The 26,142-nt window shown below is 47.6% G+C and overlaps 1 protein-coding gene across 2 annotated transcripts in view; it reads right to left on the minus strand.

Moving 5' to 3' along the window:
* The window catches only part of IRAG1 (inositol 1,4,5-triphosphate receptor associated 1), a 124,091-nt gene that overhangs the window by 63,209 nt on the left and 34,740 nt on the right, over positions 1-26,142 (minus strand). Inside the window, exons 2-7 of one of the 2 annotated variants that reach the window (XM_083164728.1) lie at positions 10,728-10,871; positions 5,101-5,207; positions 4,800-4,876; positions 4,284-4,457; positions 3,286-3,363; positions 2,619-2,668 (exon numbers count right to left, since the gene is read on the minus strand). In XM_083164728.1, the coding sequence (XP_083020854.1) occupies positions 2,619-2,668; positions 3,286-3,363; positions 4,284-4,457; positions 4,800-4,876; positions 5,101-5,207; positions 10,728-10,793 (552 nt within the window). In that variant the 5' untranslated portion in view covers positions 10,794-10,871. Of the gene's footprint in view, positions 1-2,618; positions 2,669-3,285; positions 3,367-4,283; positions 4,458-4,799; positions 4,877-5,100; positions 5,208-10,727; positions 10,872-26,142 lie in introns of both variants that reach the window. The other variant, XM_083164727.1, reaches the window with a different exon arrangement.

The raw sequence follows: 26,142 nt of genomic DNA on the forward strand, positions 1-26,142 counted from the left end.
CACAGGACAGATCTGGTACATTCCATGTAATGTGACCACTATCCTCACAAATGTGTAACCTCTCAGATTGGCCATACTCAGAGGTAGTGGTGTAACTATGAATATTGCACCTTTTATGCCGGTAAAGGCTAGCTGACCCTTCCCCCCTGGCCAACCCCCCCCCACCCCCACCCCTACAGACACAGCCTCCAACCTCTGCTTGCTGTCAAGGGGACTCCGCCCACTGCATTATCCCACTCTGCCTCAATAAAATTGTCACTCACATAATGGCCACGGCATGCCTCTATCATCTGGGACATTCCGACAGTCGGAATCCCAGATTGAATACTCCCCCTATTTTACTAAATTGGGTGTTCTATTAATGATGGGCTGTTGCCCATAGCAACCAATAAGATTCTATTATCTTCTAGAAGGTGCTGATATGTGGAAAAATAATATTGACATCTGACTCCATTTTCCCAAAATACGAATTATGCAAGATGTTTATTCAGACAGACAGACAGACAGAACAGCAATGGAGGCATGGGGACATGGAGACATGATTGCAGACTTCATTCAGGTGGTATTACAGCTTGTCCCGTCTCTGGCTGCAGCTGTGACAGATCTTAACCAGCCCAGCACCAGCTCCCACCCAGCTCTGGTCACATGGTACAATATAATGTATATATATCCTCTACATATGCTCAATAAATAAGAAGTACAATCTGATTGGTGCCCACCGGCACTTGGTCACAGTCATCGTGACACCGCTGAACACTGCACAGAGTCAGTCATCAGGATTTCTTTGTTAAGCCAACCCTGGGAATGAATGCCAGGTTCGTATGTAAAGAAATTGCATTCATCAGACTTTTTCTGAAAATATTTCTAACTATCGTCTTATTTTAACATTAATACATTTTTAAACTGACTATTGTGCGGGATACACATTGGGGGTTATTCTGGTTGATTGGTTCAGATGCGAATTCGCATCCCTGCAAGTCAAATAGAACCCGCCCTGGGAATGGTGGTACGGCGGCCTACCATTCGCACGATGCGGGAACCTCCCACGTCTTTCGATGGTCGACGATCATCGAAAGATGTGGGGCGCACACGCATATATAAAGTGACTCTCACTTTTATATGCGTGTAGGTTCTCGTGAAATGGGCGGGCAGCTGTGATGTGCGCTGCCCTGCCCCGGCGCCCACGTCACAAGTTGATTACCATGGGAACACTCATAATTTTTATGGGAACGCCCTTAAAACGCTGGGCATTCCATAGGCCACGCAGGAGGGGGGGGGGGGGTTCTGGTTGCACAGAAACCCCCCTCCTCTTGGCAAGTGCCTTAAATGATGACAACAATAGCACTGGTATATAATATGATCAATAGAGCTGCCGTCACATCATGCAGTATAAGGGACAGAGCAGAGCTGCGGCACATGCCCAGTGTACCAGCTTCTTCTACCACATTTACTGTATGTGTTCTGAGCCCTCAAACATCGCAATAGACCAGAGAGCAGCTGCCAGGAGGAAGAGACAGGAGCCTTACCATGAAGTGGGAGATTGTGAGCTTAGAAAGTGCAGTACTGCTTCTATTATATCTGTGTATTTACCAGTTGCGGCTTGTACCTTATTGGGGGAGGGGGAACCAGGGCAGCCGAGAGGCATGCCGGGCCCTGGTAAAATTTTGAGGTGTGGCCTAATCATGGGAGGCGTGGCCACCTCTTGCTATAAGGCCACGAAACCAAAATAATTAGGGGGTTCCCCTGGGGGGGGGGGGGAACACCTCCCAATGGGACTGCCTTTGTGACTGGCAGGTCGGACTTCAAATTGGAAGTCACTGCCAGTCACAATGAAGCCAGCTTCACTACAGTGGCGGATTTTACCTGGGGGGATGCAGCCCTGCAGCCCATAGGTAAAAACCGCCACTGGTATTTATTTATTTACAATGGAATGTTTATCTTTTTTACAAGTTTGAAACAGCCGACACTACTGACCATTTGTACTGTTAATTATTAATACTGTATTCCATACAGTATCCAGTGTATAAAAATACTAATATTCAGGGCTGTTGCTACTCCCCCAGACTCCCGTACTTACTCCAATGCGCTGTAGAGTGGGGGACTTTGGATTACATTTGGCCCTGGCCGCCGACCCTACACCCCCACCCACCGGCCGCAAGGTTGGGTGCGTGCACCCAGTGAACAGCTTGTTTGCCATAGGCACACACACACCCAGCGTCTGCACATGCGCAGACTCCGTGCAAACGCATATGTACTAACGAACGGACCTGAATAAGGCCCATTATTTGCTACAACCTAACTTTTGGGTACATTGTATATTATGCTGGCTACTGTGTCGGATACGCATTGGAGGAAATTTACTAAGATGGGAGTTCTACCGTATTTCACATGGAATGTTGCTATGGGCAACAAATTAGATACGATCTATGATCTTCTAGAAGGTGCTAAACAAATAAGTAGATTCTGATTGGTTGCCCATAGCAACATCACATGTGAAATATAACTCACATCTTAGTAAATTCCCCCCCTTGTATGCTAGGACCTCATATTGGGGTACATCATGTGTCCAGCCCAGAACTCCTCCCTGAATGCACCGGATTGGGTTTGCGTGTTCTCACCTGCAGTAGGGATGCTGCTCCAGGGCAGACGTTGGGATATAATTCAGGACCTGCGCAAAGAAAGTTTTTATTAATTAGTTACTGTATCTGAGGCCTGATTCTGGGTTGGGAATAAAACAAGAAAGAGCAAGTCACTATGGTCCTGATTCATTTTTCCAAGCAAAGCAAAAAAGCAAACAGATGTGTGTTCAAAGTGGAATCTAAATTGCAGTGTAAAAATAAAGCTAACATTTCTGGGCTACATGCAAAAGCAGCCAGTATTTCCCCTGCACAGAAAAATAATTTAACTTTATTCTCCGCCCCTTGCTCATAGCAGGCTTAAGCCTCTCAGTGACATCAGCTATCACTCACCAGGAGGGCTGGGAGAGGATCAGCCTGAGACATTGGGGCGTACTTCGGACCCAATCGCTGGGCTGCTACTTTTTGTAGCCTCCAAACTACAATATCCATCTGACTAGGCAAATCCACAAAGATGCCACTACGAAATTAGATACCCGAATTCTTGTACACTAACTCTACATAGGGGGTGGCTGAGGAAGTGTGATGCATATTACGCTCAGTTATAGGGGGCACAGAAATTTGTGCGATCCTGTTACATCGGCATTTGTGCAATCACTGTAATACTGTAATACTGCAGCCAAGAGTATGGAGGATTCCTGGTACCTACCTGGTACTGTTGGGAAAGTGAAGGAATTACTCCGGGATGAGACGGGAGACACTCTGGGGCTCAATGACGGGGAACAGGCTGCTGGGAAAGCTTGTTATAGTCATATCAGCTTTGTTATACACAGTATTCCCAGATTATACACAGTATTCCCAGATTATACACTACATTCCCACATAATACACAGTACTACCTCATAATGCACATTATTCCCACATAATAAACATTCTGTTCATTATACACATTACACAGCACTGCAGTGTCTATAATTCACATTACACCTTATAGTAGTGTCTGTTACACACACATTACACCGCACAGTAGATTCCGTTATTCATGTTACACCACACAGTAGTACCCCTTACACATGTTACACCACAAAGTAGTGCCCATTATTCACATTACAAAGCACAGTAGTGTCCGTTATACACAATACACCGCTCAGTAGCCTCCCTTATTCATGTTACACCGCACAGTAGAGTCCGTTATACACATTACACTGCACAGTAGTGTCCATAATTCATGTTACACCACACAGTAGTGTCTGCTATCCATGTTAAACAGCACAGTAGTTTCAATTATTAACATTACACTGCACAGTAGTGTCCATTTTTCATGTTACACTGCATAACAGTACCCCTTATACATGTTACACTGCACAGTAGTACCCCTTATACACATTATATAGCATAGTAGTGCCCGCTATTCACTTTAAACCACGCAGTAGTTTCCATTATACACATTACACTGCACAGTAGTGTCCATTATACATATTATGCAACACAGTAATGTGCCGTATTCACTTTACACCACACAGTAGTGTTGAATATTAACATGACACTACACAATAGTGTCCGTTAATCATTACACCACTAAGTAGTGTTAAACCACACAGTAGGGACCCGTCAATCTCTGACATAGTCATCTCACATAGTGTAGTATATACACAGGGGAGGCACATGGTAATCTGCCTTCTGGCATTGATCCTGCACACAGAGTACCTGTGGGGGATTCGGAGAGGCTGCATCTCGAGCGTCTCCCCCGTCGTGTTAGGAACCTCTCACTGACTTTCTTGGCCTCTTCCAATAACTCCAGGTTTTTCTGCTTATCCTCCTCTGATATCTTGACATCAGGCAGATTGTCATGTACTAGGTCAATCACCTGCCCATTCTTATCTGGAATAGAAAGTAGCTGCAGCTTACAAATTAATTATATTAAATTGTATCCTAGTTACCATGTACCAAATGTAGCCCTCAAAGTGCATTTGTGGCCCCATCGGTTATCAAAAGAATCCCTGTTACCAGCAATGAGCCTCATTAGCCCTACAAGGGAGCCATTTATACTGTACTGTATGTGCATTTTCATACAAACCACCACCAATCAGGTTAACTTAATATATTGGCACACTGGGCAGATGCCCGGGGCTGCACCATTCTAGGGGATTGTGAGGAGTGGGGGGCTGACCCTGATGGCTGGTGCCTACGGCGCTTCTTGGGAGGCGATATCCCACAACTTACCAACGGATATCAGAGAACTGTTGGAAGAGGAGGAGGATCTGGACGGACGGCTGGTTCTGAAGGATGGACTGTGAGGTCTACAGGACAAATGCATATACATAATATGTCATTCTCAGCCACACAGTATATAGGGAGTAGACTCTACAAGTTCTCAGAGTTGGTGTGTTTTAGAATTCTACAATGATATACGATATACAATGAAATATAATGAACCCAAGCCCCACAAACATGCCCACCAGCATCCATACTGTATATCGTGTTATATCGATTAACCTGAAAGAACATGCTTGTGGCCTCTTACCTATATGTTTCAAGAAAATTTTCCTCTAAGATTTCCTGTAGCGAATTTCCAGGTTCAGGCAAGATTATGGCTGGTGGGAAACCGGTTCTACCCCCCGATGCTGCATCCTGAGACAACACATTATCCAAATTATTATCATCCTTCCAGTATTTCAGTCACTAATGATCAGGGCTGTCATCACAAATTTTGGGGCCCGGAACTCATTTTCAGTCGGGCCCCCCTCCAAACACTCCCACCCCTCTCCTCACTTGACTTATTGCAACCTGGCTCCTGCTCCCCCATCTCCTCTTCCGCTTAGCTGCAGCCCGGAGGTCCCGGAGTTAATTTTGACCACCGCAACCCCCACTCCCTCTGACTGCCTCCGCTGCGCTGTGCTCAGTGCGCTGAACAAAGCAGGTCCCGGAGCGTAGGCTTATTCAACCAAGGACCCTGGCAGCCAATTAAAATGCTGCAAAAGGCCCAAAAGCTGGTGCAGCATTTTAATTGGCCGCCAGCGTCCTGGGGCCGGGGTCCGGGACAGCTGTACCCACAGCACCCCCCTATTGGTGGCCCTGCAAAAGATCTCTACCTAACAGCAGATCATATTTTAAGGATCTATGTGACCCAGATAATAATTGAGCCATGTTACGTTGACTGAAGCCTTCAGACTCAGAGCTCTAATTAACCCTCTAATTAAGGTTCTCTCTGTCTACCAACAGTCCCAGACTTTTTTCTACATAGCTAATGCTTGTGCCTAGGTTGCGCCTTTTAATATGGCTTTTCAAAATCAGGCTACAGGACTTGAATCGGAGGTGGTCCTTCATCTACTGTGGTGTTGTCATATCAAAGCCAGGTCTACAGTCATGAAAGTAAAAGCTGCTTCAGATACTTCTATCCCCTTTGGTAATATATCTCTGGATGTCAAAACTCAGAAGGATGAAGGTGCAGTGGCTGAGATGATGAGACCTAGGAAAGACAAGTCCAAATCTTCTATCACAGCCAAGTCCACTAGACGCACAAGGTGAACGAAATCACTTTATGGTACGTAGTAATTGGCCATGCAAGGTGATATGAGAACACAACAAGTGCTGTTCAAATGTTTTATGGACACACAAATAAATGGAAATTGAGACATTAGAATGTAAAGGCCGCTACCCAGTACTGACTGTCTTGTACCCTGTTACTGGGTATAATTCTCAATATTGATGCATGTAGGGGAGGAGTCCAAGTGTGCGGTGTGAATATTGAGGTGGTGTGATGATGCCATTTTGGAGGGATGACCTGTTTGGCAGGATGGCCGTGGGTCAATTCCCTGTCAGCGCTCCTGTTGTGGTACCCAGTATGGAGTACTGTGGAGAAAGATGTAAAATGAGCTGTGTGTGTCTCCTTCTCTAGGGTCCATACGTTGTTTATTATCTGGGTATAGAGACGTGACTGTCTTCTTCCGGTTCTATGAAGGGAAATGCAGCGGATGTTGTGTGAAGAGGAATCCTGTCTGTACAGAGAACAGAATCCCTGCCAAGATGTGAATCCCATCACTTTAATAGCAGGATACACGAAAGCGTATGACTCTATTTAGTCTTGTCACAGTAAATAAAAAACTTTCCTGAGAATCAGCCTTATGGTTCTACTGGGGATTACATACAGTATGTCACATACGGAGGATAAACTCACTAGGGGAGAGATCAGGATATGCGTGCCATCTCCCAGGGAAGGTGGTTGTACCTTGTCATTTCCAGTGGTTGGGTGCCATCTCCCAGGGAAGGTGGTTGTACCTTGTCATTTCCAGTGGTTGGGTGCCATCTCCCAGGGAAGGTGGTAGTACCTTGTCATGCCCAGTGGTTGAGTGCTGTCTCCCAGGATAGATGGTGATAGCTTGTCATGCCCAGTGGTTGGGTGCCATCTCCCAGGGAAGGTGGTAGTACCTTGTCATGCCCAGTGGTTGGGTGCCATCTCCCAGGGAAGGTGGTAATACCTTGTCTTTTCCAGTGGTTGAGTGCTGTCTCCCAGGATAGATGGTGATACCTTGTCATGCCCAGTGGTTGGGTGCCATCTCCCAGGGAAGGTGGTAGTATCTTGTCATGCCCAGTGGTTGAGTGCTGTCTCCCAGGATAGATGGTGATACCTTGTCATGCCCAGTGGTTGGGTGCCATCTCCCAGGGAAGGTGGTAGTACCTTGTCATGCCCAGTGGTTGGGTGCCATCGCCCAGGGAAGGTGGTAATACCTTGTCTTTTCCAGTGGTTGAGTGCTGTCTCCCAGGATAGATGGTGATACCTTGTCATGCCCAGTGGTTGGGTGCCATCTTCCGGAGAAGATTGTAGCACCTTGTTATATCTAGTAGTGAGTGCTGTCTCCCATGATAGATGGTGGCAACTTGTCATGCCTAGTGGTTGGGTGCAATCTTCTGGGGCAGATGGTGCCACCTTGTCATTCCCAGTGCTTGAATGCTGTCTCCCAGGGTAGATGGTGGCACCTTGTCATTCCCAGTGGTCGAGTGCATCTCCAGGGGTAGATTGGTTGTCTTATCGTGTAGATGGTGGCAACTTGTTTGTTTGCAATTTTTTGGAATGGATGGGGTGCCGTATTTCAGGATAGATGGGGTAGATGATGGTAGATATCCTGGGGTAGATGATGGCACCTTGTCATGCAGAGTAGGTAGATGCCATTTTCTGGGATAGAAGGAGGCACTTTGTCATTCCCAGTGGTTAGGTGCCATCTCCCGAGGTAGAAGGTAGCACATTGTCATGCCCAAAGATTGGGTGACATCTACCAGGGTAGACAGTGGCACCTCATCATGTCCAGAAGAGAAGCTGCAGCCTGAGAGGGAGGAGGAAGAGAAGCTGCGGCCTGAGAGGGAAGGGGGAAGAGAAAAGAGAAGCTGTGGCCTGAGAGGGAAGAGGGAGGGGAAGAGAAGCTGCTGCCTGAGAGGGAGTAGAAGTAGAAGCTGCTGCCTGAGAGGGAGGGGAAGAGAAGCTGCGTCCTGGGAGTGGAAGAGAAGCTGCAGCCTGGGAGGGAGGGGAAGAAAAGCTGCTGCCTGGGAGGGAGGGGAAGAAAAACTGCGGCCTGGGAGCAGTGTTCCCTCTAAGCTGTGCGCGCGCACACAACTCGACGAGTGTGCGCACAGACATTACAACAGAGCGCACAAAGCAGCAGTGGTCCCTTTTTGCAGTTGTGCACTCAATTAATGCGTGTTTCCATTAACTACAATCCGTGCTGTGATTTGAATGTTTAAATGTTTAATATCATTTTGAAGTAAAGTTAACGCAAAATTGAAATTTCCTTCCAAAGTTGCACAGCCAAAATCTTTTGCCGCACACAGCCTTTGTAAAATTAGAGGGAACATTGCCTGGGAGGGAGGTGAAAAGAAGCTGCAGCCTGGGAGGGAGGGGGAAGAGAAATGAGAAGCTGTGGCCTGAGAGGGAAGAGGAAGAGAAGCTGCAGCCTGAGAGGAAGGAGAAGAGAAGTAGCAGCCTGAGAGGGAGGGGAAGAGAATCTGCAGCCTGAGAGGGAGGGGAAGAGAAGCTGCAGCCTGAGAGAGAGGGGAATAGAAGCTGCAGCCTGAGAGGGAGGGGAAGAGAAGCTGCAGCCTGGGAGGGAGGGGAAGAGAAGCTGCAAACTGGGAGGGAGGGGAAGAAAAGCTGCGGCCTGGGAGGGAGATGATGAGAAGCTGCGGCCTGAGAGGGAGGGGAAGAGAAGCTGCGGCCTGAGAGGGAGGGGAAGAGAAGCTGCAGACTGGGACGGAGGGGAAGAAAAGCTGCGGCCTGGGAGGGAGATGATGAGAAGCTTCAGCCTGAGAGGGAGGGGAAGAGAAGCTGCAGCCTGAGAGGGAGAGGAAGACAAGCTGCAGCCTGAGAGGGAGGGGAAGAGAAGCTGCAGCCTGAGAGGGAGGGGAAGAGAAGCTGCAGCCTGAGAGGGAGGGGAAGACAAGCTGCAGCCTGAGAGGGAGAGGAAGACAAGCTGCAGCCTGAGAGGGAGGGGAAGAGAAGCTGCAGCCTGAGAGGGAGGGGAAGTGAAGCTGCAGCCTGAGAGGGAGGGGAAGTAAAGCTGCAGCCTGAGAGGGAGGGGAAGAGAAGGTGCGGCCTGAGTGGGAGGGGAAGAGAAGCTGCGGCCTGGGAGGGAGGTGAAGAGAAGCTGCGGCCTGGGAGGGAGGTGAAGAGAAGCTGCGGCCTGGGAGGGAGGTGAAGAGAAGCTGCAGCCTGAGAGGGAGGGGAAGAGAAGCTGCAGCCTGAGAGGGAGGGGAAGTGAAGCTGCAGCCTGAGAGGGAGGGGAAGTAAAGCTGCAGCCTGAGAGGGAGGGGAAGAGAAGCTGCGGCCTGAGTGGGAGGGGAAGAGAAGCTGCGGCCTGAGTGGGAGGGGAAGAGAAGCTGCGGCCTGAGAGGGAGGGGAAGAGAAGCTGCAGCCTGAGAGGGAGGGGAAGTGAAGCTGCAGCCTGAGAGGGAGGGGAAGTGAAGCTGCAGCCTGAGAGGGAGGGGAAAAGAAGCTGCAGCCTGATAGGGAGGGGAAGTGAAGCTGCAGCCTGAGAGGGAGGGGAAGTGAAGCTGCAGCCTGAGAGGGAGGGGAAGTAAAGCTGCGGCCTGAGAGGGAGGGGAAGAGAAGCTGCGGCCTGAGTGGGAGGAGAAGAGAAGCTGCGGCCTGGGAGGGAGGGGAAGAGAAGCTGCGGCCTGGGAGGGAGGTGAAGAGAAGCTGCGGCCTGGGAGGGAGGTGAAGAGAAGCTGCGGCCTGGGAGGGAGGTGAAGAGAAGCTGCAGCCTGAGAGGGAGGGGAAGAGAAACTGCAGCCTGAGAGGGAGGGGAAGAGAAACTGCAGCCTGAGAGGGAGGAGAAGAGAAGCTGCGGCCTGAGATAGAGGAGAAGAGAAGCTGCGGCCAGGGAGGGAAGGGAAGAAAAGCTGCATCCAGGGAGGGAGAGGAAGAGAAGCTGCAGCCTGTGAGGCAGAGGAAGAGAAGCTGCAGCCTGAGAGGGAGGGGGAACAGAAGCTGTGGTCTAAGAGAAGATGCTGCCTGAGAGGGAGGGGGAAGAGAAGCTGCAGAGTAGGAGGGGAAAGGGAAGCTGCAGCCTGCGAGGGGGAAGAGAAGCTGCAGTATGGGAGGGAGGGGAAGGGAAGCTGCGACCTGAGAGGGAGGGAAATGGAAGCTGCAACCTGAGAGGGAGGGGAAGAGAAGCTGCATCCTGAGAGGGAGGGGAAGAGAAGCTGCAGCCTGAGAGGGAGGGAGAGAAAAGCTGCGGCATGAGAGGGAGGGGAAGAGAAGCTGTGGCCTGAGAGGGAGGGAAAGAGAACCTGCAGCCTGAGATGGAAGAGGGATGGGAAAAGAAGCTGCAGCATGGGATGGAGGGGGAAAAGAAGCTGCAGCCTGGGAGGGAGGGGAAAAGAAGCTACTACAGTATCACTACTTCTACCTTTATATTGGGGCCTGCACTTAGCATTAGAGCCCTTAGTCTATGAAGTGATTATGAACACTACAAAAGATTTTCTCTGAAATGTAATTTGAAGATCCCACATTGCCAACCGGAATAACGTGAAATGCTTCTCTCACCTCTGAGACTGGTCTGTGTTCTGTGTTCTCTGGGATTCCCTGCGATAAGGGGCATTATCTTCCTCTGCACAAATCTGTCTACAGAGAGGGTCAGTAAAACGTTGGGGGACACTCACCCTTAGCGGAGCTGCTGCATGTTCCGTGTCCTCTGTTTGTTCCTGGCCTCCTGGCAGGGTGGGCATCCTGGTTGGTGGGTGATGACCCTTGTTCCAAACTGACCACGTCCAGATGATTCTACATGAGAAGAGGTCTGCAGCGCGCTGCCAAAACACACACATCAGATATATTAAAAATCCATCTTCTAACACTGGGATTATGTACAAAAACAAACAGGAATAAACATTCACATGAGGAAAAACACAATGTACTTCTCTAATATACGGGGGAGAATAGCCAATTGTGGTGTGGCATAGCTACAAGACAATGGGGGGGGGGGTGATTCAGGTTGGCTCGTTAGTTGCCTGATTCAGGTTGGCTTGTTAGTTACCTACATATGGCCGAAAATCCGCATGTGTAGACCCGATGTACAAACACCTTCGGCGAGTATCACACTCACCCTGCCCTTGCACACTAAGGGGAGGGAAGGGTCAGAGCGTCGCCTGGGGCAGGGGAACCCCGGCGACCATTGAATGGTTTGTCACCGGTACCGCCAAATGCAAATGGGTGTGTAAACAAACACATCCATTGGCATGCAGGAGCGAATAGCGAACATTCGGTCGACAAAGGGGGGTGGGCATTTATTCCCCCCGGCGGGCGTCATTTACCTGCTCGATAGGCAGCGAAAAGAACACTGTTTAGCGAGTGGGTCTGAATTAGGCCCAATGTGTTTCCCCCCCCCCCCCCCCCCCCCCCCAAAAAAAGGCAGTTTTCATACTTAACTATCCAACGTGGACAAAGAGGGAGAATACAATAGTGTTGCCAGAAGCATGGCGAGTACACCGAGGGGACACTGTACACTTATAAGATGTCGACTTATAGACACAAAAAAACTCATGTCAACATTTTCCACGTTGACCAATTACTTGCGTCGACCTTTTGAACAGTTCAAGCAAATGAATGTCAACCTTTTTTGTGTTTAGACCTATTGACTGTCGACCAAATTACTGTCGACCCTATGGCCCATACTCCTTCAAGGCAGATCTCCTGGGGGTCATGGTTAAGGGGTCACTGCATAAGACAACTTACAGTACTAACTGCTGCCATACCAGCTGACTGGCGCTAGTGCCTTCCTTTGTACATAGACTGGTCACAGTTGGCGGACAGTCCCCTAACTCTCCTACACCTTATATAGCCAATGTCATGAATTAATTGCTGGAAACCAGGATGTATTTATTGCACCATCATCATGAGTACAGGAGACTTCCAATCATACAAACGCTCTGTAATAATAATATCCATTCATTCACGTCCCCAGGAAGCCGGCCCCCAGGACAGATGTGAGGGCCCCAGTTCCCACGCTCGCTGTACTGTATGGATGAGTCTGCTGCGCCGCTTTGTTATTGTAAACTCAGCTTAAATTAGCAGGATCGTAATGAATCCCTGTGGGCCTGGACCTTCAGGCAGATGGGGATCAGTGGATAAGAGGCACTTGCCTCAGTGATACGAAGCCCTCACATCCAGCCATAGGGAAATGATGTTGTGGAATCAGCCTCCATATATGGAGAAAGTGCTCCAATACCGTTATAAAGCAGCAGGACTGTAATGTCTCTTAAGGTCCATACACACTGAGCGGCTATCCCCCTGCCCGGCGACGACGGAGGGGGGGGGGGAGGGGGGCGTTACATAGTGCAGAGCTATGCAAAGCCGTCCTCAACGCCTCTCATCTGCCGGTATAACCAGCAGATGAGCGGCTTTCCTGGTGATGATGCGGAAGCGCGCAACAGCGCTCACCGCTCATCGCCGGCCCATACACACAGAGCGGCTATCCCCCTGCCTGGCGACGACGGAGGGGGGGGGGAGGACGGCGTTACATAGTGCAGAGCTATGCAAAGCCGTCCTCAACGCCGCACATCTGCCGGTATAACCAGCAGATGAGCGGCTTTCCTGGTGATGATGCGGAAGTGCGCAGCAGCGCTCAACGCTCATCGCCGGCCCATACACACTGAGCGGCTTTCCCCCTTCCCGGCAACGACGGAGGGGGGGAGGACGGCGTTACATAGTGCAGAGCTATGCAAAGCCGTCCTCAACGCCGCACATCTGCCGGTATAACCAGCAGATGAGCGGCTTTCCTGGTGATGATGCGGAAGTCGCCCAGTGTGTATGGGCCTTCACAATGCGCTGCAGCTTGAGAATCTATCGTGCAATTTACTAAAGCTTGTAAGTATGAACAGAGGGGATGTTTCCATAGCAGCCAGAATCTGTCTACCATCTCTCTATTGCATCCTAGAAAATTATAGATATAATCTGATTGGTTGCTATGGCAGCATCACATCTTTTTACAAGATTTAGGGCCAGATGTATCAAGCTTCAAAAAGTGATAAAATGGAGAGTGATAAACAGCCAGCCAATCAGCTCCTACCTGCCAAGTTACAGGCTGGGTTTGAAAAATGACAAGTAGGAGCTGATTGGCTGGTTGTTTATCACACCTTAGGACTTAGGAGCGATGTTTGGCATCTGCGCATGTGCAGACACCGGGTGTGAATGGGCACAGAGAACTGCAAATACGCGGTCCCATTCGTACCCACCAGTGCAGGCGGGGGGCGGTGGCGGATGGACGCGCCCATGGAAATGAGGCAGTGCCGTGGGCGGGCTGCTGACATCATCCTGATTGCGGCTGCCTGCCCTGTACTCGTACTGAGCGCATGCAAATCTAAGACACCTTAGAGTGTATTCGTTTTGCGTGCTCGTTCCACAGCATTCGATGGTCGGCGACCATCGAATGATGTGGTCCTCGTCCCCTAGGCTGCAATTGGATGATTATGAAAAACATCCATTCACAGCAGCACCGGCAAATTTGGTGTGCGAAGGGGGGCGGTCGGCTGGGCGAGCAGTGTTTAAATCGCACGCGGCACTGCGAACTTCGAAGCACTGCGTGTGAACCAGAATTAGGCCCTTCGTACCTTTACCCATAAAATCTGGGCCATGCAAACAATGCTAAACTGCAGCCGCTGTCATTTAACCCCTTCCCGACATTTGACGTATATATACGTCATGGCCGGGAAGTACTTCCCGACACATGACGTATATATACGTCATGACTTCAAACTGTCACTGCGTCTAGAGACGCAGTGACAGAGGGACGATGTCTGCTGTCCCTGACAGCAGACATGTCCCTGCATGCCCAGGGGGGGCTGCGATGCCGCCCCCCGTCGGCGATCGCTGTGATTGGCTGTTCAGTGTGAACAGCCATTCACAGCGTTTTCTGTGTCACCGGCGAATAACGTTCGCCGGTGACACGGGATCGGAGGTGATTGGTGCTGTAAAGTACAGCACCAATCACCGCGGGGTGTAAGGGTGACACTGGTGTCACCCCACCTCACCCCGCCCGCCCCCAAAGGCCGTGATTGGTTCGTCGGACCGACGGACCAATCACAGCCATGGAGGGGGGTTTAAACTAACGGTGACTGCACTGCAGACGCCATTCCGGTCTGGAATTGCGTGCAGTGCGGTCACCGTGCCCAGCTGCCGCCATATACTGACCAGAACCTTGCTAAATACTTACCTGATCACTGCCTGGATCTTGCTTCTTCTTGTGACATCCTGTGCTGTGTTGTGCTGTGTTGTGCTGCTGCGAGTTATTAGATAGAGAGATAGAGAGAGAGAGATAGAGAGAGATAGAGAGGCCTAGTGACAGAGAGTGCTATATTTTGTGCTGCTGCAGTGTAATAGAGTTATAGATAGAGAGATAGAGAGAGATAGAGAGAGAGAGATAGAGAGAGATAGAGAGATAGTGACAGATTGTGCTATATATTTTTTATATAACTGACTGCTGCCCCCCCTTTTGTGCTGATCAGTATAAATTAACTGATCAGCAACTTTTTGGGGGCGCAGGTTTTTTTTTATATATATATATATACCTGGCAGTGCTGCTGCTGCAGTGTCATAGAGTGAGAGATAGAGAGATAGAGAGAGATAGTGACAGAGAGTGATAGAGACTGCTATATTTTGTGTCTGCTGCCCCCCTTTTGTGCACCCCCAGCAACTTTTTGGGGGTGCAGGGGTTATTTTTCATATATATAACTGTCAGTGCTGCTGCTGCAGTGTCATAGAGTGATAGATAGTGAGAGATAGAGAGAGATAGTGACAGAGAGTGATAGAGAGTGCTAAATTTTGTGTCTGCTGCCCCCGCCTTTTGTGCTGATCACTATATCTGAGGTGATCAGCAACTTTTTGGGGGTGCAGAGGTTTTTTTTTTTTATATATACCTGTCAGTTGCTGCCAGTTGCACTGTCAGTTGCACCAAAGGTTGTGCACCTGCTGCCCCTCACTGGTAATCAGTGTCGCATCACTGATCACCTTTTTTTTTTGTGTGGGTGCTGTGGGGTCTTTTTTTAATTTTTTTTTTACACACACTGTGATTTTGTGGGTGTCCTGTGGCCACTGTGCGCTGATCAGTGACGTACATCACTGATCAGCTTTTTCGGCACAGGGTTGATCTATTTTTTTTTTTTTTTTATCAAATTCCTGTTGCCTTTGAGCGCTGTTCAGTGACGGACGTTACTGACCAACATCTGTGCTCAATTTTTGGCGCAGGACCTTTTTTTTTTTTTTTAACCCCTTCAATTTTTTTTTTTAACCCCTTTAATTTTTTTTTTGTTTTTTAACCCCTTCAATTTTTTTTTTTTGTATAAAGTATTTTTTTTTTCTGCACTACATACACACTACACACTACATACCCCCCGGGTTGAAATAAAGTTTGTACCCCCCCCTACACTATACACTTGTTGAAACATTTCACTACCAGTAACACAAAAATAAAAATGGCATCCCAAATGTCATCCCAAATGTCATCCCAGTCATCCAGAAGAATGTATTCAGCGGAGGAGGCATATGCCATGCTTGCCTCTGACTCTGACACAGCCAGTGATGCAAGCGGGGAATTTGAAGGATTCGTCTTAAGCTCCTCTTCCTCCTCTGGTGATGAGGGACCCCCTCAAAGATGCCCCCGTAGAGCAGCTGAGACCCCCCCCCAATAATTGATCTCGTATGGACCCCACCACCAGACAATTTTGAGCCCCAGGTTCCTGAGTTTTTGGCCATGCCAGGAATCCAATTTGATTCCACAGGTCTCAGAGAAATTGACTTTTTCAAATTATTTTTCTCTGATGATTTTATAAATTTAATGGTGGACCAAACTAATTTATATGCCCAGCAGTTTATTGCTCAAAACCCCACGTCATCATTTGCTAGGTGGACCCCTGTAGATGCAGTAGAGATGATGACGTTTTGGGGTCTGGTGTTTCATATGGGCATAGTAAAAAAGCCAGAAATTAGGCAATATTGGAGTACAGATGTTCTGTACAGCACCCCACTTTACCGTATGGCCATGCCCCGGGCTCGATTTGAGACGATCCTTAAATTTTTGCATTACAACGATAATGCACAGTGCCCACCCATAGATGATCCCACCTTTGACCGGCTATTCAAAGTCAGGCCGGTCATTGATCATTTCAGTGCCAAATTTGAAGAGATGTACATCCCAGATAAATTCATTTGCATAGACGAGTCCCTTATACATTTTAAAGGAAGGGTTAAATTCCGCCAGTACCTTCCCAGTAAGAGGGCAAGGTATGGCATAAAAATGTATAAGCTGTGTGAAAGCACCTCAGGGTACACTCACAGGTTTAGGGTATATGAAGGGAAGGATTCAAGAATTGAACCGCCAGAATGCCCCCCCTCCCTCGTAGGTGTTAGTGGAAAAATTGTCTGGGATTTAGTGCACCCCTTCCTGGATAAAGGTTATCACCTCTATGTGGATAACTTTTACACCAGCATCCCCCTGTTTAAGGCCCTTGGTTCAAGAGGTACAGCAGCTTGCGGTACTGTGCGCAAGAACCAAAGAGGCCTCCCAAAAACGCACATTGCCCAAGTAATGAGAAGGGGTGAAAGCAGGGGAATATGCACCGAAAATATGTTGTTGGTCAAATATAAGGACAAGAGGGATGTCCTTATACTGACAACAATTCACGGAGACAGTACCACCTCCGTCCCTGTACGAGGTACCAGTACCCACACCTCAAAACCTAATTGTATCCTGGATTACAATAGGTACATGGGCGGAGTGGATCTTTCAGATCAGGTACTGAAGCCGTACAGTGCCCTGCGGAAAACAAAAATCTGGTACAAGAAGCTGGCCGTGTATATCATCCAGATGGCACTGTATAACGCTTACGTGCTATTCCGTTCTACCGGCCAGAGGGGGACATTTATGCACTTTCAAGAGGAAGTCATAAAGGGCCTAATATTTGGGAACCAGCAGGCAGAGGGCCCCAGTACTTCTAGTACTGGCCCCCGTATTGTACCAGGGCAGCATTTTCCGAACGAAATCCCCTCCACTGCAAGAAAGGGCAGGACACAAAAAGGTGCAAAGTTTGCTATAAAAAGGGAATAAGAAAGGAAACTATTTTCCACTGTGAAACTTGCCCCGACAAACCCGGCCTATGTATAAAGGAGTGTTTTAAAATATACCACACATCTATGGATTATTAGGTTCATCATTTCACCCTGCTTCGGGGGTCTTGCTAATGCCACATAGCACCCACCAACATTCCACCAGAATCTGAGCTGCAAAATCCAAAAATCACTCCTTCCCTTCTGAGTCCTGCCATGCACCCAACTGGTATTTTTTGGTCACATATGAGGCATTGCCATACTCGGGAGAAATTGGGGCACAGATTTTGGGGTGCTTTTTCTCCTTCATACCTTCTGAAAATGAAAAATTTTGAGCCAGAACTGCATTTTTGTGTAAAAAAATGTAATTTTTCATTTTCACTGCCCAGTTGTACCACAATTGGTGAAACCCCTGGGGGTTTGAAATGTACACTATACCCCTAGATGAATTCCCTGAGGGGTTTAGTTTGCAAAATGGGGTCACTTGTGGGGGGGTTCCACTGTATTGGTGCTTTGGGGGTCTTGCTAATGCGACATAGCACCCACCAAAATTCCACCAGAATCTGAGCTGCAAAATCCAAAAATCACTCCTTCCCTTCTGAGTCCTGCCATGCACCCAAATGGTATTTTTTGGTCACATGTGAGGCATTGCCGTACTCGGGAGAAATTGGGGCACAGATTTTGGGGTGCTTTTTCTCCTTCATACCTTCTGAAAATGAAAAATTTTGAGCCAGAACTGCATTTTTGTGTAAAAAAATGTAATTTTTCATTTTCACTGCCCAGTTGTATCAAAATTGGTGAAACCCCTGGGGGTTTGAAATGTACACTATACCCCTAGATGAATTCCCTGAGGGGTGTAGTTTGCAAAATGGGGTCACTTGTGGGGGGGTTCCACTGTATTGGTGCTTGGGGGGTCTTGGTAATGCGACATAGCACCCACCAAAATTCCACCAGAATCTGAGCTGCAAAATCCAAAAATCACTCCTTCCCTTCTGAGTCCTGCCATGCACCCAAATGGTATTTTTTGGTCACATGTGAGGCATTGCCGTACTCGGGAGAAATTGGGGCACAGATTTTGGGGTGCTTTTTCTCCTTCATACCTTTTGAAAATGAAAAAGTTTGAGCCAGAACTGCATTTTTGAGTAAAAAAATGTAATTTTTCATTTTCACTGCCCAGTTGTATCAAAATTGGTGAAACCCCTGGGGGTTTGAAATGTACACTATACCCCTAGATGAATTCCCTGAGGGGTGTAGTTTGCAAAATGGGGTCACTTGTGGGGGGGGTTCCACTGTATTGGTGCTTGGGGGGTCTTGGTAATGCGACATAGCACCCACCAAAATTCCACCAGAATCTGAGCTGCAAAATCCAAAAATCACTCCTTCCCTTCTGAGTCCTGCCATGCACCCAAATGGTATTTTTTGGTCACATGTGAGGCATTGCCGTACTCGGGAGAAATTGGGGCACAGATTTTGGGGTGCTTTTTCTCCTTCATACCTTCTGAAAATGAAAAATTTTGAGCCAGAACTGCATTTTTGTGTAAAAAAATGTAATTTTTCATTTTCACTGCCCAGTTGTATCAAAATTGGTGAAACCCCTGGGGGTTTGAAATGTACACTATACCCCTAGATGAATTCCCTGAGGGGTGTAGTTTGCAAAATGGGGTCACTTGTGGGGGGGTTCCACTGTATTGGTGCTTGGGGGGTCTTGGTAATGCGACATAGCACCCACCAAAATTCCACCAGAATCTGAGCTGCAAAATCCAAAAATCACTCCTTCCCTTCTGAGTCCTGCCATGCACCCAAATGGTATTTTTTGGTCACATGTGAGGCATTGCCGTACTCGGGAGAAATTGGGGCACAGATTTTGGGGTGCTTTTTCTCCTTCATACCTTCTGAAAATGAAAAATTTTGAGCCAGAACTGCATTTTTGTGTAAAAAAATGTAATTTTTCATTTTCACTGCCCAGTTGTATCAAAATTGGTGAAACCCCTGGGGGTTTGAAATGTACACTATACCCCTAGATGAATTCCCTGAGGGGTGTAGTTTGCAAAATGGGGTCACTTGTGGGGGGGTTCCACTGTATTGGTGCTTGGGGGGTCTTGGTAATGCGACATAGCACCCACCAAAATTCCACCAGAATCTGAGCTGCAAAATCCAAAAATCACTCCTTCCCTTCTGAGTCCTGCCATGCACCCAAATGGTATTTTTTGGTCACATGTGAGGCATTGCCGTACTCGGGAGAAATTGGGGCACAGATTTTGGGGTGCTTTTTCTCCTTCATACCTTCTGAAAATGAAAAATTTTGAGCCAGAACTGCATTTTTGTGTAAAAAAATGTAATTTTTCATTTTCACTGCCCAGTTGTATCAAAATTGGTGAAACCCCTGGGGGTTTGAAATGTACACTATACCCCTAGATGAATTCCCTGAGGGGTGTAGTTTGCAAAATGGGGTCACTTGTGGGGGGGTTCCACTGTATTGGTGCTTGGGGGGTCTTGGTAATGCGACATAGCACCCACCAAAATTCCACCAGAATCTGAGCTGCAAAATCCAAAAATCACTCCTTCCCTTCTGAGTCCTGCCATGCACCCAAATGGTATTTTTTGGTCACATGTGAGGCATTGCCGTACTCGGGAGAAATTGGGGCACAGATTTTGGGGTGCTTTTTCTCCTTCATACCTTCTGAAAATGAAAAATTTTGAGCCAGAACTGCATTTTTGTGTAAAAAAATGTAATTTTTCATTTTCACTGCCCAGTTGTATCAAAATTGGTGAAACCCCCGGGGGTTTGAAATGTACACTATACCCCTAGATGAATTCCCTGAGGGGTGTAGTTTGCAAAATGGGGTCACTTGTGGGGGGCTTCCACTGTATTGGTGCTTGGGGGGTCTTGGTAATGCGACATAGCACCCACCAAAATTCCACCAGAATCTGAGCTGCAAAATCCAAAAATCACTCCTTCCCTTCTGAGTCCTGCCATGCACCCAAATGGTATTTTTTGGTCACATGTGAGGCATTGCCGTACTCGGGAGAAATTGGGGCACAGATTTTGGGGTGCTTTTTCTCCTTCATACCTTCTGAAAATGAAAAATTTTGAGCCAGAACTGCATTTTTGTGTAAAAAAATGTAATTTTTCATTTTCACTGCCCAGTTGTATCAAAATTGGTGAAACCCCTGGGGGTTTGAAATGTACACTATACCCCTAGATGAATTCCCTGAGGGGTGTAGTTTGCAAAATGGGGTCACTTGTGGGGGGGGGTTCCACTGTATTGGTGCTTGGGGGGGTCTTGGTAATGCGACATAGCACCCACCAAAATTCCACCAGAATCTGAGCTGCAAAATCCAAAAATCACTCCTTCCCTTCTGAGTCCTGCCATGCACCCAAATGGTATTTTTTGGTCACATGTGAGGCATTGCCGTACTCGGGAGAAATTGGGGCACAGATTTTGGGGTGCTTTGTCTCCTTCATTCCTTGTGAAAATGAAAAATTTTGAGCCAGAACTGCATTTTTGTGTAAAAAATGTAATTTTGCATTTGCACAGCCCAGTTGTATCAAAATTGGTGAAACCCCTGGGGGTTTGAAATGTACACTATACCCCTAGATGAATTCCCTGAGGGGTGTAGTTTGCAAAATGGGGTCACTTGTGGGGGGGTTCCACTGTATTGGTGCTTGGGGGGTCTTGCTAATGCGACATAGCACCCACCAAAATTCCACCAGAATCTGAGCTGCAAAATCCAAAAATCACTCCTTCCCTTCTGAGTCCTGCCATGCACCCAAATGGTATTTTTTGGTCACATGTGAGGCATTGCCGTACTCGGGAGAAATTGGGGCACAGATTTTGGGGTGCTTTTTCTCCTTCATACCTTCTGAAAATGAAAAATTTTGAGCCAGAACTGCATTTTTGTGTAAAAAAATTTAATTTTTCATTTTCACTGCCCAGTTGTATCAAAATTGGTGAAACCCCTGGGGGTTTGAAATGTACACTATACCCCTAGATGAATTCCCTGAGGGGTGTAGTTTGCAAAATGGGGTCACTTGTGGGGGGGTTCCTAAATTTTAGCATCTTATGGTGCCTAGAAACCTACATGGTGCCTAAAAAATAATCTCATAAAAAGGAGGCTTCAAAATCAAGTAGGTGCTCCTTCTATTATGAAGCCTGTGGTTTGGTCAACGTGCACACTAGGGCCACATATAGGATATTTATGAAAACAAAAGAATTGGGGGAATCAATTTTTAGTCACATTTCTCTAGTAAAATGTACTGTGTTCCTTAGAAAAATGTATTAAAATTGCAAATCTGCAAAAAAAATGAAATTTTGAAATTTCACCTACACTTTGTTTTAATTCCTGTGAAACACCTAAAGGGTTAACAAACTTCCAAAATGCTGTTTTGAATACTGTGAGGGGTGCAGTTTTTTAAATGGTATCATTTATGGGGGTGTCTCACATACAAGTCCCTCAAAGTCACATCAGAACTGAACTGGTCCCTAAAAAAATCAGTGTTTAAAATTTTCTTGAAAATTTGAGAATTTGCTATTCATATTGTAAGCCTCCTAGTGTCCAAAAAAATTAAAAGGAAGTTGAAATAATGATGGAAACATAAAGTAGACATATGGTCTATGTTAGTTATTAACTATTTTGAGTGGTATGATTATTTGTCTCACAAGCAGAAAATTTAACATTTTGCAAATTGCTAAATTTTCCATTTTTTTACTACGTTTTGGTATTTTTCACAAAAAAACACAGACTGTATCGACCCAAATTTACCACTAATTTGAAGTACAATGTGTCACGAAAAAAGAATCTCAAAATCACTGGGATAAGTAAAAGCAAAAAAAAGTTATCCCCACTTAAGTGATACATGTCAGATTTGAAAAAAAGGGCTCTGTCAGGAACGCAAAAACTGGCTCTGTCAGGAAGGGGTTAATAAAACAATTACGTTTGTATACTCAGGTTCCCATTTATCAACGATAAACATACTGTACTGGGGCTGACTCAGCCCTGATCGCAGGCTTGCACGGGGTGGGATTTCTACCAATTAGCAGAGAAGTGAGCGCGTCTGAATCACCCACTTATAAATTAACTTTCCTAAAATAATTCTATACAACAAGTAAAAAATCTCATTAATGATTATTTTATTCTCATGGTTTACCTAAAATGATATAGGCCCTTATGCTGGTTCACTCGCAAATGCAAATTCCTTCTTAAATGGACAAAACCATGTGCACTGCGGGGGGCAGATGTAAAATGTGCAGAGAGAATTAGATTTGGGTGAGTTATTTTGTTTCTGTGCAGGGTAAATACTGGCTGCTTTATTTTTACACTGCAATATAGATATCACTTTGAAGTAAAACCCCACCCAAATCTAATTCTCTCTGCATATGTTACATCTGCCCCCCCCCCCCCCCTGCAGTGCACATGGTTTTGTCCATATGAGAAGGAATTTGCCTTTGTGAGTGAACCAGAATAGGGGCCATAGTGTAGGAACCTGTATCAGATGAATTTAGTTGAAGTGGATGATAAGAATAATACAGGTTGAGTATCCCGTATCCGAATATCCGTTATCCGAATTATTCCGAAATACGGACATTCCAGAAAGTGAAAAAAAAATTTTTTTTTGCTAAAAACTCACTGGGGACATTTGTAACAGCATCACTGGGGACATGATATGTAACTGGCACTATATATGTGCAAGACAATGATTGCTTGGCATTCAAATTCAGTGCTGAGATAGTACACACATTTTGTTTCACGTTTTGAAACCTTGTTTTTTGAACAATTAAAATATATTTGTGTGTATTTTATGTGGTAATAAAATATATTTGTGTGTATATTATGTGTTTATACAGCATACATGCAAGATACTTCAAAATACATCATTGAAATATTAAAATATTCCGAAATACGGAATAATCCGTTATCCAAAATTCTCCTGGTCCCGAGCATTTTGGATACGGGATACTCAACCTGTATTTACAATGGCCAAATATATGGTAAATAAATTCAGAAGCACTTAATACAGTAGATCATCATAAAAGGCAAAATGCTAAATTCAGGTGCATAAAATAAACAAGAAATGACTGCAGAATTGTACATGGTTATATATAGGAGCTATGGGCCTATTTCACCTGGAATATTCTCAGTATATCCTGGGAGAGCTGTAGGCAGAGGCAGAGACAGATATTCACATAGCAGCCTAGGCGGCTGGCTAGGGCCCAGCAGATCCCGAGGGGCCTTATAAAGATATCCTGGCCGTCCGAAACGTTTCCAGAGGAGCATTGCGTGACTACCGCCTGTCAGCATGACATCACATGGACCCGCTCACACTCCCAAAGTCCCTTTGCTGTTCTTTGATAGGATAACAAATATCTGGACAAACAAATTGGGTTCATCCGCTGTATGTGGGCCGTCCGGTTACTGTACATGTCACACAGAATGGTCCCATCCGCTGTATGTGGGCCGTCCGGTTACTGTACATGTCACACAGAATGGTCCCATCCGCTGTATGTGGGCCGTCCGGTTACTGTACATGTCACACAGAACGGTCCCATCCGCTGCATGTGGGCCGTCCGGTTACTGTACATGTCACACAGAACGGTCCCATCCGCTGTATGTGGGCCGTCCGGTTACTGTACGTGTCACACAGAATGGTCCCATCCGCTGTATGTGGGCCGTCCGGTTACTGTACATGTCACACAGAATGGTCCCATCCGCTGTATGTGGGCCGTCCGGTTACTGTACATGTCACACAGAATGGTCCCATCCGCTGTATGTGGGCCGTCCGGTTACTGTACATGTCACACAGAATGGTCCCATCCGCTGTATGTGGGCCGTCCGGTTACTGTACATGTCACACAGAACGGTCCCATCCGCTGCATGTGGGCCGTCCGGTTACTGTACATGTCACACAGAACGGTCCCATCCGCTGTATGTGGGCCGTCCGGTTACTGTACGTGTCACACAGAATGGTCCCATCCGCTGTATGTGGGCCGTCCGGTTACTGTACATGTCACACAGAATGGTCCCATCCGCTGTTTGTGGGCCGTCCGGTTACTGTATATGTCACACAGAATGGTCCCATCCGCTGTTTGTGGGCCGTCCGGTTACTGTACATGTCACACAGAATGGTCCCATCCGCTGTATGTGGGCCGTCTGGTTACTGTACATGTCACACAGAATGGTCCCATCCGCTGTATGTGGGCCGTCCGGTTACTGTACATGTCACACAGAATGGTCCCATCCGCTGTATGTGGGCCGTCCGGTTACTGTACATGTCACACAGAATGGTCCCATCCGCTGTATGTGGGCCATCCGGTTACTGTACATGTCACACAGAATGGTCCCATCCGCTGTATGTGGGCCGTCCGGTTACTGTACATGTCACACAGAATGGTCCCATCCGCTGTATGTGGGCCGTCCGGTTACTGTACATGTCACACAGAATGGTCCCATCCGCTGCATGTGGGCCGTCCGGTTACTGTACATGTCACACAGAATGGTCCCATCCGCTGTATGTGGGCCGTCCGGTTACTGTACATGTCACACAGAACGGTCCCATCCGCTGCATGTGGGCCGTCCGGTTACTGTACATGTCACACAGAATGGTCCCATCCGCTGTATGTGGGCCGTCCGGTTACTGTACATGTCACACAGAATGGTCCCATCCGCTGTATGTAGGCCGTCCGGTTACTGTACATGTCACACAGAATGGTCCCATCCGCTGTATGTGGGCCGTCCGGTTACTGTACATGTCACACAGAATGGTCCCATCCGCTGTATGTGGGCCGTCCGGTTACTGTACATGTCACACAGAATGGTCCCATCCGCTGTATATGGGCTGCCCGGTTACTGTACATGTCACACAGAATGGTCTCATCCGCTGTATGTGGGCGGTCCGGTTACTGTACATGTCACACAGAATGGTCTCATCCGCTGTATGTGGGCCGTCCGGTTACTGTACATGTCACACAGAATGGTCCCATCCGCTGTATGTGGGCTGCCCGGTTACTGTGCATGTCACACAGAATGGTCCCATCCGCTGTATGTGGGCCGCCTGGTTACTGTATATGTCACACAGAATGGTCCCATCCGCTGTTTGTGGGCCGTCCGGTTACTGTACATGTCACACAGAATGGTCCCATCCGCTGTATGTGGGCCGTCCGGTTACTGTACATGTCACACAGAATGGTCCCATCCGCTGTATGTGGGCCGCCTGGTTACTGTACATGTCACACAGAACGGTCCCATCCGCTGTATGTGGGCCGCCTGGTTACTGTACATGTCACACAGAATGGTCCCATCCGCTGTATGTGGGCCGTCCGGTTACTGTACATGTCACACAGAATGGTCCCATCCGCTGTATGTGGGCCGCCTGGTTACTGTATATGTCACACAGAATGGTCCCATCCGCTGTATGTGGGCCGCCTGGTTACTGTACATGTGACACAGAATGGTCCCATCCGCTGTATGTGGGCCGTCCGGTTACTGTACATGTCACACAGAATGGTCCCATCCGCTGTATGTGGGCCGCCTGGTTACTGTACATGTCACACAGAATGGTCTCATCCGCTGTATGTGGGCCGTCCGGTTACTGTACATGTCACACAGAATGGTCCCATCCGCTGTATGTGGGCCGTCCGGTTACTGTACATGTCACACAGAATGGTCCCATCCGCTGTATGTGGGCCGCCTGGTTACTGTACATGTCACACAGAACGGTCCCATCCGCTGTATGTGGGCCGCCTGGTTACTGTACATGTCACACAGAATGGTCCCATCCGCTGTATGTGGGCCGTCCGGTTACTGTACATGTCACACAGAATGGTCCCATCCGCTGTATGTGGGCCGCCTGGTTACTGTATATGTCACACAGAATGGTCCCATCCGCTGTATGTGGGCCGCCTGGTTACTGTACATGTGACACAGAATGGTCCCATCCGCTGTATGTGGGCCGTCCGGTTACTGTACATGTCACACAGAATGGTC

This window comes from Crinia signifera, chromosome 11 (assembly GCF_055691185.1).
Source record: "Crinia signifera chromosome 11, ASM5569118v1, whole genome shotgun sequence".
NCBI lineage: Eukaryota > Metazoa > Chordata > Amphibia > Anura > Myobatrachidae > Crinia > Crinia signifera.